This window comes from Pelophylax lessonae (assembly GCF_965119305.1).
Source record: "Pelophylax lessonae genome assembly, chromosome: 2".
In the NCBI taxonomy this organism is placed as follows: Eukaryota; Metazoa; Chordata; class Amphibia; order Anura; family Ranidae; genus Pelophylax; species Pelophylax lessonae.
Window position 1 is genome coordinate 207572499 of NC_138769.1, and position 15913 is coordinate 207588411.

At 45.8% G+C, this 15913-nt stretch overlaps 1 protein-coding gene across 4 annotated transcripts in view; it reads right to left on the reverse strand.

Annotated features, from left to right (window-relative positions):
- The window catches only part of MED14 (mediator complex subunit 14), a 164672-nt gene that overhangs the window by 51452 nt on the left and 97307 nt on the right, over positions 1 to 15913 (reverse strand). For all 4 annotated transcript variants that reach the window (XM_082244540.1, XM_082244538.1, XM_082244539.1 and 1 more), the window contains exons 21-23: positions 11048 to 11317; positions 10802 to 10939; positions 6061 to 6169 (exon numbers count right to left, since the gene is read on the reverse strand). In XM_082244540.1, coding sequence (XP_082100666.1) covers positions 6061 to 6169; positions 10802 to 10939; positions 11048 to 11317 — 517 coding nt within the window. The remainder of the gene's footprint in view (positions 1 to 6060; positions 6170 to 10801; positions 10940 to 11047; positions 11318 to 15913) is intronic.

The following is a 15913-nucleotide window of genomic DNA, read 5'->3' on the forward strand; positions in this document are numbered from 1 at the left end:
AAACCGCACAAAGCGGTTAAGAGCCTTCAAGTCCAGAATCGGACGCACCTTGCCCTCCTTTCTGGGCACAGTGAACAGATTGGAGTAAAACCCCCGAAATCTGTCCCGATGAGGCACCGGGACCACCTCCCCCTGGACCCGCAGGTCCCGCACCGCCAGGTGCAGATCCTGCAAGCGCTCCGGAGACAGCTGAAGATTTGAGGGAAAAAATCTGCCCGCCGGCCGAGAGAGAAATTCGATCTTGTAACCAGATCGAAAGATTTCCTGAACCAATCTGTCCAGAATGCGGGCCAGCCAAGGTTGTAGGAAACCGCGCAGACGTCCTCCCACCCCAGAAACGGGTGAGGGCGCCCCTTCAGGCGGAAGTGGTATGGGAAGTTGAACCGGACTGGCCGGACTTCTGCTTCCCCGCCCACGGCTTCTTCTGGGAGCCTTGGCCTTTGAAGGGCTTGCCCTTGGACTGCGACCGAAAGGCACGAAAGGACCCCTGAGAGGGCCTAGACGAGGAATTCAGTTTTCCACGGAAAGACTTATGCTTGTGAGACTGGGGCAGGAGAGTACTCTTGCCCCCCGAAACCCCTTTTATCAGGGTATCCAAAGCCTCGCCAAAAAGGCGAGATCCCGCGTAGGGAAAATCCGCCAGTGTCTTGCGAGAAGATTGGTCGACCGACCAATTCTTCAGCCAAATCAGACGACGCCAAATCAGACGACGCCTGGACAGGCGCGCAGCCAAGGGAGCTAAATTCAAGTCCGCATCGCACAAGTACATGACACCCTGATGGATCTGGTCCACCATAGCCAACGTGGTAGGTGAAGCTGAATCAGCCACCAAGGTGCGCCCGAGCATCTTTGTCCAATCAGCAACAGCCTGTGCCGCCATAATGGAAGCAAAAATAGGTTTCAGCATAGAACCAGCCACCATATAGGCATGACGGGCAAGAGACTCCATTCTCCTGTCCGTAGGGTCCCGGAAAACCGGGGTACCTCAGAAGGCACCGCAGTAGCTTTGTTCAAAATGGCCACCGCGTGATCCAGAGGCGCCACACACCAATGCTCGTCGGTGGAAGGCGCAAACGGATAAAGCAGTTTAAACTTATTCGGCACAGTAAAGGGCTTCTTTAAATTGCGCCACTGTTCATTAACCATATGGTGAAATTCAGCAGGGCAGGTCAAAACCTGCGCTGATTTGCGAGCCCTCTGTGTCCCAAAAGAGGACACCCTAGCAGCAGGAGTAGGCTCATCCTCCAGGTGCAAGGTATCCTTTATGGAAGCAATCAGCTCATTCATGAGTGCAAGCTCTTCAGGCGAGCCAGGGGGAGAAACATCAACCCCCTCCACCTCAGCCTCTCCCTCGGACCCCAGAAGGTCCAAAGATGAGTGGGACCCCAAGAAGGGTACGTCAGCCACAGCAGCCACATCGCCCTCTGAATCAGAGGAAACGGACACCCTGGCCCTTTTTGCGGATCGTTCAGCCATCAGCATCTGCACCTGAGACACTAAGGAAGCCACTACAGCGGTCAGATCGGCCCCCTCGGGGGGTGCAGCAGCCCCCTGGTCCCCCACCAGGGCGGGGGGAAACTTGCTATCCTGAGAATCCATGCCCCAGTACAGAAAAGTAATAAAGGTACTGGCCCTTTAATACCACGGCGAGCGCAGCCCACCGCACACTGCTGTATGCACTGACCCCGCAGGGATAGATAACACTGAGCAAGGAATGACAGGACAAGAAGGTAAAAACCTGGAGAGAGCACACCTGACTGCTGCCACCGATCGCTGTTCCCAGAGAAAGAGGAAGTGATGCAATGCTGGCTGACTGATATAGCCTATGAAGGCTCCGGCAAAATGGCCGCTCGGCTGGGGGAGAAGGCTACAGTAAAATGGCGCCGCCATGTGCATGGACGAGTACCGCCCGCCAAAATGGCGGCGAATGGCGCCAAAACACGGCGCTGCACAGGGACAGGGCCGGTCACAGTATTCAGGCAAAGAAAAAATGGCGGATCGCCGCAGCGACCGCCGCACACACACGTCTGCACACAAAACCGCACCCAGAGCATAATAAACAGCAGAGCAGGATGGCCCCCCCCTCGCAGCCCACAGGCAGTGCAGCCACACAGGGATCTGACAGGGAGCCCGCAGTTACACAGACATGGGGGGTACTACATAGCCACAGACTGACACCCACACAGAAGGTGCTTACCGTACCAGATGGCGTGGGGAGCCGTCTCCAGCGACAAAACGCTATCAAGGCAGACAGGGAGTGCCGCAGCCAGGACGCTTGTGGACCGCAGTCATGGTGTCCAGTGAGGTAGCCACCTCACAGGCAGCATCCCTGCAGCGAACAGGGATGGGTCGTTCAATGTGCCAGGGTAAAACCTAAGCTGAACGCTCGATGGCAGGCTGGGGATCCATCTGGCTCTCAGCCCTGGGATCCAGGGCGGCCAGTCCGAGACCCAGCTCCGCATGACGATTCTTCATTTGAAGATCCCTAAACTAAGGCTGACAAAATAACAGCTAGTAAGGAAAAGAGAAAAATACATGAAATAAAATCAAATAAAGGGTAGAAGGCTGAGACTGAGCCCCAGCACAGGAAAGCCAGCTACTCCTGAGCTAGGCAAGATCAAACTGAGTTGGGAATGCTGGTGCAGGGAGGTATTGACTGAGGGGACAGCCCCTAGGGGTGTGTCTATGCTAAAAGCTTTTGTATTAACAATTCTTGTTGCCTAGCTACTCCTACGGAGCAAAGGTCAATACCCATTGGTGAGGACTTGGAAGGGGGCGGCGACTGTCGGGAGGACGTAAGAGAAAAAAGGTTTACTTACCTATTCTGTCCAATGGCATTGCACAGAGCGGCCACTAACCCCTTCTAGATATACCCCACCGTCGTAGTCCACTCCTCCTCCTTCCTGTGGCCCCCATTGCAAGAAGCCATTTGCCATGAAGGACACGTGTGGGTGTGCTCCTGAGTCGAGCAGTGTGCGTCCATAAACACACAGCGCAGTGCGGCCCCATCCCTCGCTCCCACCTCACATGATTGGTTTGATTGACAGCAGCAGGAATCAATAGCTCTTGCTGCTCTAAATATCTCCTGTGAACCCAACGAAGGGAGACCAGAGCTGCTTCAGACGGACACAGCGCTGGATCGAGAAAGGGCTCAGCAAAGTATTGGGGGGGGTGGGGGGTAAGCAACGGGTAGTAGGACGTTTTTTACCTCAATGCAGGGAATGCATTCAAGTAAAAAAAGGTTTTGACTTGATAATGATTTTAAGCCAGATTTGCATCTTAAGGCCAGCTCATCTTCCTCCTCCTTCACTTTGGCCACCTCATCATGGCGAATCAGGATGTGCACAAATCGTCCACTGCAATCATTATCCTTTTCCCCGTGCATATTCTTACCACCAGCATAAGGGGTTAAAAATAACAGCACATTACTAGGTTTACATACGAGCAGATACCTCAAACCTGAAAAACTAGAAAATTGTGGAACGTGCTTTCCTCTACTAGAATACTACAGCTAAACTCTTAAGGGGAATGCAGACACCAGACAGTACTTGCTCTCCCCAAGCACTTAAAATGGAATAAGTCTAGGTACAAAGAGGACATCCTAGGGATCAGAGAAGTAGTCTTCCCTTAGAAACAGAAATCACAGACCAAGAACAGCACCTAACAGGGTGGTCTTCCACCTGATGGTTTTCCCAAAGCTTTCCTGTGCTCCTGACCAACCTGCCCAAGAAACAAAATATCCAGCTGGCTTCTCCAAGGGTCTTCTCTTTAAAACTTGTGACCGTTTTGTTTCCTTTGTGGATGGGTGCAGCCACATATTCTCATGTCCTGTCCAGAAAGACAGCTGCACAGATATTGGACAAACTGAATATTTTGCAATATGACCAATAGACAGTGACACACAGCTTGTAAGAACTATTCTGTTATGGAACAGGTCTGCAGTGTTTAGAACATATCAGAACAAGGGCTCTGCGGGGCCTGGAGGGTGGAAATGGGGAAGAGGTGTGTGTTTAGAGTCAAAAAGGCAGAGGTGAGCTTAATACTTTTTAATAAATGTAAAGTTTGTGGCACATTTAAAGTATTTTTTTTTAAGTTTTGGATAGAGTAAGGAATGGTTATGACACTTGTGAAGTATTTGTTTACGGTCTGTATCCTGTCCTCTCACCTTTGACTCCTGAAACAACTCAAAGTTTGAATTTCTCAAACTTTTGTACCGAGGACAACAGTCAACATTAGTGCATCTCCCCAGCAGAGAGACAGAACACAAAAAAAAAAAAAAGGTTTAATCATTCCACATTTCATTTAGGTTAAATAACGTTTGTACTTAAAGCGGAATTCCACCCTGGGAAAAATTTTTTTATAAAAATACCCCAGGGACAGTCAGGGCTAGTGCATTCCACAATGGCTAGCCTCTGATCTGTCCCGGGTTGCACTTACCTTTTAGAAGAAATACTTACCTTGAAAAAGTATTGTCCAGCGCTGCCATCTCAGGTGTGGGCAGCTTGAAGCCAGCGCGATCCTCTTCTGTGTCCTCTTCCGCCTTCTTCGGTCCCATGATGCACTGCACCGGCCCCGCCATCACTTCCGGTGCCGCAGCGTCATCCCTGCACAGCTTCTGGGCATGCCCAGAAGCTGTTTGGCAAGGTATAACGGCACCTGCACCGGAACCGACGTCGGAGCCGGTGCAGGCGCATTGATTCCTGGGAGCGATGACGTTCAGCTCCCAGGAATCATTGCAAGCCAGGAAGTGACGAATCGCCGTGGCCGCCAAGGGGAGGAAGAGGAAGTAAGGTAAGTATATTTTCTTCTATACAAGGTAAGTAAAAAAAAAATGCGATTATCCATTTGTTTTTCAGGTGACCCAGAGCGAGAAGATGGAGGTAAGTATAATTTTAGGGTGGAACTCCGCTTTAAAGCAGAACTTTACTCGTAACAACTGGATGAAAAATCATGTTGCTAGGAACATACATTCCACATTAATAATTATGCATCCAAAATTAGTGTGACCTGTAAATTGTCTCCAGCATTGCTCCTGTTTCTTCTTGCTGGAGGCTAGCATTTTGCTGAAGCCCAAAGTCCCTGAGCAGTAGTAAATCTTTAGGCTATCAGCAGATCAGCCTCTATCATTAGCACAGTGCAGAAAAAAAAAGAGCCACTGAGCATGTGTAGAGTAGGGTGAGACCGTGCATCATTGGATTTTAAACAGTATACTGTTTAAACTTCTTCTTAATGTTTTACATAGCTATAGCTAGAAAAGGGGCCAGCCTGAAGTGATCCAGCAGGACTTAATCTTCTGACTAAATTCCTTAATTGTAGAATCTTTTTTCCTTGAGGGTCAAAGGAATCATGGGAATTATACTGCATTAAGCTAGCTCATTTAGTTACATATTTCATTAGAATCTGTTTAAAGTAGAAGTTCACCCTAATACTAAAATGTCTAAATCCACTGGCATCAACAATCTAAGATTAACCTATCTTGCCCTATCTAAACACACACACATATATACACACACACACACACACACACGGGAATATAACGAACATTTTATTATTTTTTACTGACAAACATTCGCATACGGGGGAAAATATATATAAACTGCCATATACATTTGTCACATCAAACAAGCAGTTTTTAAATATGTTTTCAAGTGAGAAATCATGGGTAATCAGGTGGTGAGATATACATAGGTTTTTTATGTTTGCACTAAAAACAATCTACAAAGCTATGGGTTTCCTAAACCTGTGTTTCAATAAGGAAAAAAAAAAAAAAAAAGCTGATCTGAAAGTGATGAAACTGCAGAGCTGCTTGGCTGTGCTGTTTAGAGTTGATCAGCCATTATTAACCAGCAGGTTGGACATTTTTTTTTGCTTTGATTCTGTAAGCAGAAAACCAATTTGATTCAGTTTCTTTACCAAGAAGCACTCTAGTAGTGCTGTAATGTAGTCCAGTAGTGCTGTAGTGTAGTAACCCCAGTACTGCCTAATGATACAATGACGCAATGGCTTTCATAGCAAAAGTAAGATAAGTGAATGACATAAATCAAAGACAAATGTTCTCACCTGGTGACTGTGTGTGCATCATTACAGGTGACGGTGTAACAGTATTATGGTATGAAGAAGGTGGAGAAGTAAGTGGATAGGCACCAGAAGCTCCCGATTGTTTTGAAAACTGGGAAAATAAAACAAAAATAATTACATATTTAGCTAATTACACTGAACAAAATTATAAAACGCAACACTTTTGCCCCCATTTTTCATGAGCTGAACTCAAAGATGGAAGACTTTTTCTATGTACACAAAAGGCCTATTTCTCTCAAATATTGTTCACAAATCTGTCTAAATCTGTGTTAGTGAGCACTTCTCCTTTGCCGGGTTAATCTATCCAATGCATAGGTATGGCATATCAAGATGCCTTAGGCTGGCCATACATTATACAATTTTCTGTACAATTTTCTTGAAATTTATCTTCAACTTTGTAGTACAAAGGCCTGCCTAATTGGATACAAGTGAAAGTGTTGTTTAGTTTTGACCTCATTATGTGGTTTGTGGTAAATCGAACAGAAAATTGTACAAGAAGATTGAACATGTATAGCCAGCCTTAGGCTGGCCACAAAAAAAGGTCGCTCTAAAATGTGCAGTTTTATCACACAGCACAATGCCACAGATTTTGAAGTTTTGAGCGAGCGTGCAATTGGCATGCTGACTGCAGGAATGTCCACCAGAGCTGTTGCTCGTGAATTGAATGTTCATTTCTCTACCATAAGCCGTTTCCAAAGGGGTTTCAGAGAATTTGGCAGTACATTCAACTGGCCTCACAACCACAGACCACGTGTAACCCCACAGGACCTCCACATCCAGACTCTTCACTTCCAAGATCGTCTGAGAGCAGCCACCCGGACAGCTGCTGCAACAATTGCTTTTCATAACCAAAGAATTTCTGCACAAACTGTCAGAAACCGTCTGAGGGAAGCTCATCTGCATGCTCGTCATCCTCATCAGGGTCTCGACCTGACTGTAGTATGTCACTGTATCTGACATGAGTGGGCAAATGCTCTCATTCAATGGCGTCTGTCACTTTGGAGAGGAGAGATGTTTTCTTCACAGATGAATCCCGATTTTCACTGTACAGAGCAGATAGTGTGTATGGTGTCGTGTGGGTGAGCGGTTTGCTGATGTCAAGATTGTGGATCGAGTGGCCCATGGTGGCGGTGGGATTATGGTATGGACAGGCGTATGGTATGGACAGGCGTATGGTATGGACAACGAACACAGGTGCATTCTATTGATGGCATTTTGAATGCACAGAGATACCGTGATGAGATCCTGCGGCCAATTGTTGTGCCATTCATTCATGACAATCACCTTATGTTGCAGCATAATAATGCACGGCCCCATGTTGCAAGGATCTGTAAACAATTCCTGGAAATTGAAAACATCCCAGTTCTTGCATGGCCAGCATACTCACCGGATTTGTCACCCATTGAGCATGTTTGGGATGCTCTGGATCTGCGTTTATGACAGTGTGTTCCAGGTCCTACCAATATCCAGCAACTTTGCACAGCCATTGAAGAGGAGTGGATCAAACATTCCACAGGCCACAACCAACAACCTGATCAACTCTATGCAAAGGAGATGTGTTGCACTGCGAGAGGTAAATGGTGGTCACGCCAGATACTGACTGGTTTTCAGCCCCCCCACATACAGTATAACTGCTCTTTTAAGACTAGCCTTTATTGTGGCTAGCCTAAAGCCCCTTTCACACTTGGGAGTCTGTCGGCAGATCCGCCGATCCCCCGCTGAGCAGGCGGATAGCAGCTCTGTCTCCGCACTGTGTGCGGAGACAGAGCTGTCATGTCCCTGCTGTTCTCTATGGGGGAATCGTCTGTCCGTTCTCATGCCATCCGATCCGCGGATCGGATCGGACAAAAACTAAAAAATAATGTGATTGTATAAGTGTGCACACCTCCTTTTAACTGGGGGTGTAGCGGTGTTCAGAATTAAGCAATTAAATTCAAACTCATGTTAAATAAGAGTCAGTACACACCAGCCATCATTTAAATTGCCTCTGATTCACCCAAATTAAAGCTGTTCTAGTAGGTCTTTCCTGACATTTTGTTAGTCGCATCCTACAGCAAAAGCCATGGTCAGCAGAGAGCTTCCAAAGCATCAGAGGGATCTCAATGCTAAAAAGATATCAGTCAGGAGAAGGGTACAAATTTCCAAGGCATTAGATATACCATGGAACACAGTGAAGACAGTCATCAAGTGAAGAAAATATGGCACAACAGTGACATTACCAAGAACTGGACGTCTCTCCAAAATTAATGAAAAAACGAGAAGAAAACTGATCAGGGAGGCTGCCAAGAGGCCTACAACATTAACCACCTCTGGACCGGAAGAATTTTCCCCCTTAATGAATAGGCCATTTTTTGCGATTCGGTACTGCATTACTTTAACACACAATTGCGCGGCCCTTTTTTTCCCACAAATAGAGCTTATGTATTTGATCACCTGTGTGATATTTATTTTTTGCGCTATAAACAAAAAAAGAGCAACAATTCTGAAAAAAAAAATAATATTTTTTTACATTCTGCTATAGAACTTTACCCAAAAAAAAAAATAAAATAAAAAATTAAAAATCAATTTTTTTTTACATTTTAGGCCAATTTGTTTTCTGCTACATTTTTTTTTTTAACCAAAAAAATATCGCAATAAGTGTAAAAAGTTATCGCGTCTACTAACTACGTGAAAGATTTATGTGTTGTTTTTTTTTTTACTAGTAATGGCGGCAATCTGCACTTTCTTGTGGGACTGCGACATTGTGGCGGACAGATCGGAAAACCCTAACTGACATTTTTTACACTTTTGGGGGGGGGGGGGGGGAAACCAGTGATTACTACAGTAATCAGTGCTAAAAATATGCACGGTTACTGTAATAATGACATTGGCCGGGAAGGGGTTAATACGGGGGGTGATCAGGGGTTAAATGTAGGCCTAGGGGAGTGTTACTAACTGTGGGGGGGGGGGGGGGGTGGGCTTTTGAAATGATCATAGGGACCTGTGATCCTATATAGAAGGATCACAGGCACTCTGGGATCATTCCAGAGAGAAAAACGGTCCGCTGTGTTTACAATGGCTGACCGTCCTCTCTCAACGGGGGAGCGATCGTGGGTGGCCGGCGCACACTCACCCCCTAGCATCAGGCGCGTGACCGACATAGGGCTACTTTGGTTCGTGGAGGAGGGGCTGCCTGCTGCAGTATATCTGCGGTGGGCGGTCCGGAAGAAGTTCAAAGAGCTGCAGGAATATCTGTCAAGAACTGGCTGTGTGGTATGTGTGACAATCTTGCGTATTCTTCATATGTCTGAGCTATGGGATGGAGTGGCAAGATGGAAGCCTTTTCTTACGAAGAAAAACATCCAAGGATGGCTAAATTTTGCAAAAACACATCTGAAGTCTCCCTAAATCATAGGGCTGCACGATATTGGAAAAAAGAACATTGCGATATTTTTTTTTTCAACGATATATATTGCGATATTGAGAGGAAATCATGGAAGTATTGCAGCAGCGCAGCCTTCTTCTGATTGTAATTGCAGATTGCACCATACAGCCAGGGCAGGCCAGGGTTAATGTTATTGTAGGGATTGACAGTGACAGTCAGTGTGGATTAGGCACAGTCGGGACTCAGTGGTGGCAGGAGGTAGAACACAGCCTGACATGACATCCGTCCAGTCCCACGCATACTGACTCGACTCTTCACTCTGAACTGTTACAATACAAGCTTGTTTCCAGTTCTTCAGTGTGCTGAGAGCCGCTGATTGGTTACAGGGAGGAGCTGAGCTCCTCACTCTAGGATCATATTACCATCAGCTGGAGAACTAGGCTAGCTGCAGGCAGGCAGACTGAACGTGTGGGACGGTTGTCGGGCTGTGTTCTGCTACAACCACTGTGAGTCATCCCGACTTCTCCCTGCCTAATGCCTACATTGTATCTTCGGCGATGTGACTATCGCCCACGCCCACAGCACGATTGTCGATATCACATCGACTATCGTTCAGCCCTACTAAATCATATGGGAAAATGTGTTTTGGTCTGATGAAACCAAGGTTAAACTTTGGCCATAATGCCAAACGAGATGTTTGGAACAAAAACAACAATGCACATCACTAAAAGAACACCATACCTACAGTGAAGCATGGTGAAGGCAGCATCATGCTTTGGGCTGTTTTTCTTCAGCTGGAACAGGGGCCTTAATCAAGGTAGAGGGAATTATGAACAGTTCCAAATACCAAATACCAGTCAATATTGGCACAAAACCATCAGGCTTCTGCTAGAAAGCTGAACATTAAGAGGAACTTCATCTTTCAGTAGGAAAACAACCCACTTTCAGCTGACAATGACCAAAAGCATAAATCAAAATCAACAAAGGAATGGCTTCACTAGAAGATTAAGTTTAGGAATAGCCCGACCAGAGCCCAGACCTGAATCCGATTGAAAATCTGTGGGGTGATCTGAAGAAGGCTGTGCACAGGAGATGCCCTCGCAATGTGACAGATTTGGAGTGTTTTTGCAAAGAAGAGTGGGCAAATCCCAAGTCAAGACGTGCCATGCAGATAGATTCATACCCAAAAAGACTCAGTGCAGTAATAAAATTATTAATTAGTTTGAGGGTGTGCACATTTATGCAACCATATATTTTAGTTTTTTTTTTTTTTTACTTCCCTCCACCTAAAAGATTTAAGTTTGTTTGTGTAGACTTTTTATATCCACTGTATATCAATCATATATGTAAGACAATTACCTGCTGTGTCTGTGGCTGAAATTGGGATAACAATGAGTCCATCATATCTCCTCCAACAGGTGATGGTGGATTGTCATCTTCATTAACTGATCGCCTCCGAGCATCCTGATTGCTATCCACAAACATATTGAGGAATGTCTGAAAACAAAAGAAAACACACTCTAGAACAAAGGTGGAGTAAGAAAAAGAGAGGAATGAAAAGTGGAGAAATTGAAAACATAAAAAGAAAGAAAAGAATCAATTTACCTTCAGCCCTGGAGCTGGATAAAAGCCTTCAACTATCTTGCTGTTATCGAAGAGACTATAAGCTCCGTCTCGTATTGCCACCACACCCCTACTTCTACAATAAATGTCTATACAATACATATTTCTGAAGGCCAGTCGTATATGGGTAGGAGATTGGGGAAGTATAGAAAAGCATTGATAAGCAGTGTTTATCCGCTGTGTTAGGCCCAGCATTGGTACTGTTGGAAGTTTGTTGATAGCGTTTAAAGGTGCTTGAGTATCAAATAAAACCTGTTGAAATAAAGGGTGCAGACAATCAGTTTATGTAGGAAAAGAAAAAAAACACCACATTGGAACAAAAAAAAAAAAAACAATATTTCAAAAATCTCAAACAGTTAGCAACCATTTTGAAAGTTTAAATAGGAATGGCACATGTTCAACCCTTACATATACCCAGTGAAGTTATTAGCCTCAGGTGATACACAGAGCTCAAACAAATCCTCCTAAATAAGTTGTACCTGTTTATTTAAAACCTTAGGTCCCCTATATCCATTCAAAGTGCAGAATTTACATAGCATCTCTCAGCTCTGAAAAGCAGGGGGCAGAAAGCTGAACTTACATCAGTGAGACAAGCTCTGAGAGCAGATTGAAGAGAAGGGACACAGAAACAGAGCTGAGCTTGTCAAACACAGACTGTTCCCTCCCCTGGCACCATTTTTCTCTTGGTGTCAGGAAAACCAGTCAGAAGTGATTCATGCTGATAGCAAAGGAAGGAAGCAGTGGACAGAAATGACACTTCGTATTCTTGATTGAGACAAGTACACACTATAGAGGGATTAGAGAGCTGCAGGATTCTGGATAAAATGAGAATCACAATTTTTTTTTGCTTAGAACAAAGATCGATAATCTTGCGATTCTCGGCGGAACATTATCTTTCACATTATACAAAAAAATTGGGCTAACTTTACTGTTTATTTATTTTTTTTCATTAAAGTGTATTTGTTTACCAAAAAATGTTTTTGAAAGACTGCTGCGCAAATACAGTGTGACATAAAATATTGCAAAGCCATTTTATTCTCTAGGGTCTCTGCTATAGCCACTCATTTTTGTTATAAGCAGTGTCAGGCAGGAGAGTTATAACTCCACAGTGGGGTTGGTACTGTGTCCGCCAATGAACATCAGAGGGGGCTGTCGGCCAGGAGGAACAATGCGACTCCGACCTCGACCCGGTTGTATGCGACCTCGCCAGGCGTTTAGCTCACAGGCCAGCACCCGTCCAGTGGGGATATGTCACGGCCGACCTAGCGCAGAGCTGAGATCTGCGCGTGCTCACTGGCCAGACTGGGGTGACCACTGGATCTAGATTTTTCAGCCCGTCGCCCAGTCTGGTAGTCGATTGTAGATCTCACAGGAAAAATTCCAGGAGAAAAAAAATGTCTAACTAAAAAAAAGTTGCCAGGACCAAAGATCCCAGCAAGTAAATAGGTCCTTACTCCAGACTAGGCAGAAAAAAAGTGGCTATAGCAGAAAGAGGTAGTATAACCCCTGGGACTGCCCATGGGTGTTGCCAGAATTATTTTCTGCCTAGTATCCTACTCCTGAAGGGGGCAGTATAATCCAATGGTTATGAATATCAGGAGCTGTGTCCGTCAATGAACGAAAGAGAAAGTTTACCTTGTAAGTAACAAGTGTCAGAAAAAGGCTTAGTCTTTAAGTGGTTAAACTGCCTTTATTTACAAACAGAGTTCAGTCCTTTGATATAAAAGAACAAAATGATACAATGTTAAAATGGGATTTTTGTACTTACCGTAAAATCCAATACTCTGAGTTTGACGGACACAGCGCTCAATAAATCATAACTACTGGGTTATATTGCTTCCTCCAGAAATAGGACTAGGGAGAACAAAAAACACCTTGCTACGCCCTTGGGCCATCTTCAGCTTGGTATTAACCCCGCCCCCCCCCCCCCACTCTGCTCCAAGTAATCAGTTTAGTAGCAAGCCGTATTAGAAGTATCAGAACTCTAGAGGGGTGGGTGCTATGTCTGTCAATGAACTCAGAGAAATGGATTTTACGTTAAGTACAAAAACCCCATTTTCTTTTTAGTTCATCGACAGACACAGACACATGTCCAAAAGCAGTGCCAAAAGGAAAATGAGGGGTGGGGAAAATAGCCCAAGGCTAAACATAAGAGCCCGTAACCAAGACACAGGAGCCTTAACGGGGGTCACAGGGACCCGGTCTGAAAAATAAAAGTTTAAAGAAAAAACACCCCTCAAGAGGGAACAGCAGCCTGCAAAACTTTGCAGCCAAAAGAAGCATCTGCAGATGCTAAAGCTTCACATTGTAAAGCGCTGCGCAAACTGTTGCCGCTATATAAATCCTGTATAATAATAATAATCTACCTTATAGAATTTTGTGAAGGTATGCACCGACAACCAAGTGGCGACCTTGCAAATATGCGATATTGATGCCTGATGACAGAAGATCCAAGAAGCACTCAGCGCCCGAGTAGAATGCACCGTGACCGGAAAAGGTGGAGCCTGACCTTTAATGGCATAGGCCTGAGTCACTGTCTGTCTGATCCATCTGGATATGGTAGCTGAAGAAGCGGCCAGCCCTTTTCTTGGTCCGTCCATAAACACACAAAGCGAGTCTGACCTCCGAAAGGACTCAGTAGCTGCCAGATACACCCGAATCGCACATCTAAGGTATGCAAAGCAAATTCCTTGGAATGAGCTGGCTTGAAACACAAGGAAGGCAACACAATGTCCTCATTCAAATGAAAGTCAGAGACAACTGGGCAGGAATGATGGACAGGGACGAAGAACCACTTTATCTCTATGGCCCACTAAATAGGGACTGCGACAGGATAATGGCGCCAATTCTGATACCCTGCGGGCCGAGGTAATAGCCACCTTGAATGGCACCTTATGGGAATAACATAGGCAAGGGAATCTCCCAAATATTCTCAAATGGAGGTTTCTGGAGAACCGAAAGTACTAAATTTAAATCCCATGGCGGCAAAAGAGACCATACAGGTGGAGCCACGTCAAACCCCCTGAATGAAGGTACAAACTAAAGAGTGCGTGGCTAGGGGGTCGCAGAAAAAGAAGATTGCCAAGGCAGACACCTGGCCCTTGATGGTACTCCAGAACAACTTCTGATCAACGCCCTTGTTAAAGAAAGGTTAAGCTCTGAGCCACAGAAATGTACGCTTTCCACATACAATGGTATATCTTGCTGGAAGACTTTCTCCTCGCCTTCACCATAGTAGGTATCACTGATCCAGACAGACCTCTATCCCTCAGGACCTGGCTTTCAATAGCTAAGCCATTAAAACCAGCGACTGTAAAGCAGGATGGTAGACCAGCCCTTAGGACAACTGATCAAATCTGAGAGGAAGCTCCCAAGGGACATTTATGGCCACCAGACTGATTAGAAAATCCTCGTCCTTGATTCCTCGCAGGAATTGCGGAAGAAGCCTGAGCCGAGCATAATACTGGCCTTACTGTGGCCTTTGGACGCCTACTGCGTCTGCCAGAGGAACCCGTGATCTCACCACGAACCTCGGAATCCTCCTGTGGAGCCGAATCTACTAAAAGGTGCTGCATGTAGGACTGTGCAAACAGAACTGTTTTGAAGGTGGATACCACCAGACTAAGACCCTGTATGCAAAAAGGGAGAGAGAACTATCTGTGTGACAGCAGCCGGTGAATCACAGCCTGTGGTTCCTGAAGTTTGTCCAGAGGAAGGCCCACCCTGGTCAGCATTAGAATCAGACCTAGATAAATCAATTTCCTAGACAGGGATAGGGGGGACCTTTGGTGGTTCGGACATCACCTGAACTTTTGCAGTAATTAAATCGGCACAAGGAGACTCAGGACCTAAAAAAAAAAAAAAACTGAAAAGGACAAGCTTTGTCCCCCCCATTCTGGGTATCTCCGAAAGGATCATTTTGTGGATCCCCTTGACCCTAATGAAGGAGGTCCAGGAGGAAGACATCCCCCCACCCCAATAATGGGTGAGGGCAGACCTTCATGCTGAAGGGATCTCGTCAGCGGGTACGGAGAAGCTAATGCTAGGCTTTCCAGACCAAGGTTGCTTTGAACCTCCCGGGGAAGATCTATTTTCGTTATTCCCTGCCCCACAAGCACAAAATAATTTTCTATGTGCCGAGAAGGAGGGCCCCCGTCTGCGACGAGGCTCCTTTCCTTCCCTAGGCCATGGCAGGCCTGTGATACCCTTAATAATGTCTACCAGGGTAGCCTCAAACAGGCGACCACCTTGAAAGGGCAGATCAATGAGAGCTTTCTTAGAGGCTTGGTCTGCGAACCAATTCTTAAGCCACAGCATGCTCCTAATCACCACCACTGAAAACAAAGTTTGGACAGCACGGGAGCTTTATCCAAACCTGCATCACAAATAAAACTGCAGCCCATGGACCAACTGGTCCGCTAAATCAACATAAGCAGAGGGGACCTGCTCACCCCCAGGCCCTGGCGCAAAAGCTTAGCCCATTCAGTTAGGGTCTGAGACACCAGGGCTGAGGCAAAGACTGGCCGAAATGCCAAATCAGCCATAGTAAACACAGTCTCTGCTTTCCGGTCAGCCGGGTCCTTAAAGGATGAGGATTCCTCTACTGGGATCATGGTGCCTTTGTTCAACCTGGAAACAGGAGGGTCCACCACTGGTGGACTAGTCCACTTTTTTAAAAGTGACTTCTCTAAAGGGTAACGTACAGCAAATTGTTTGGGGACCACAAAGGGTAATTTTGGTTGTTCCCATTCCTTACAGAAAAAACTGTTAAAATAAATCACATAAAGGAAACACCTTTGGAGTACGAGGTGACTTATGCCTACCAAGCGACACAGCCACATCCTCAGT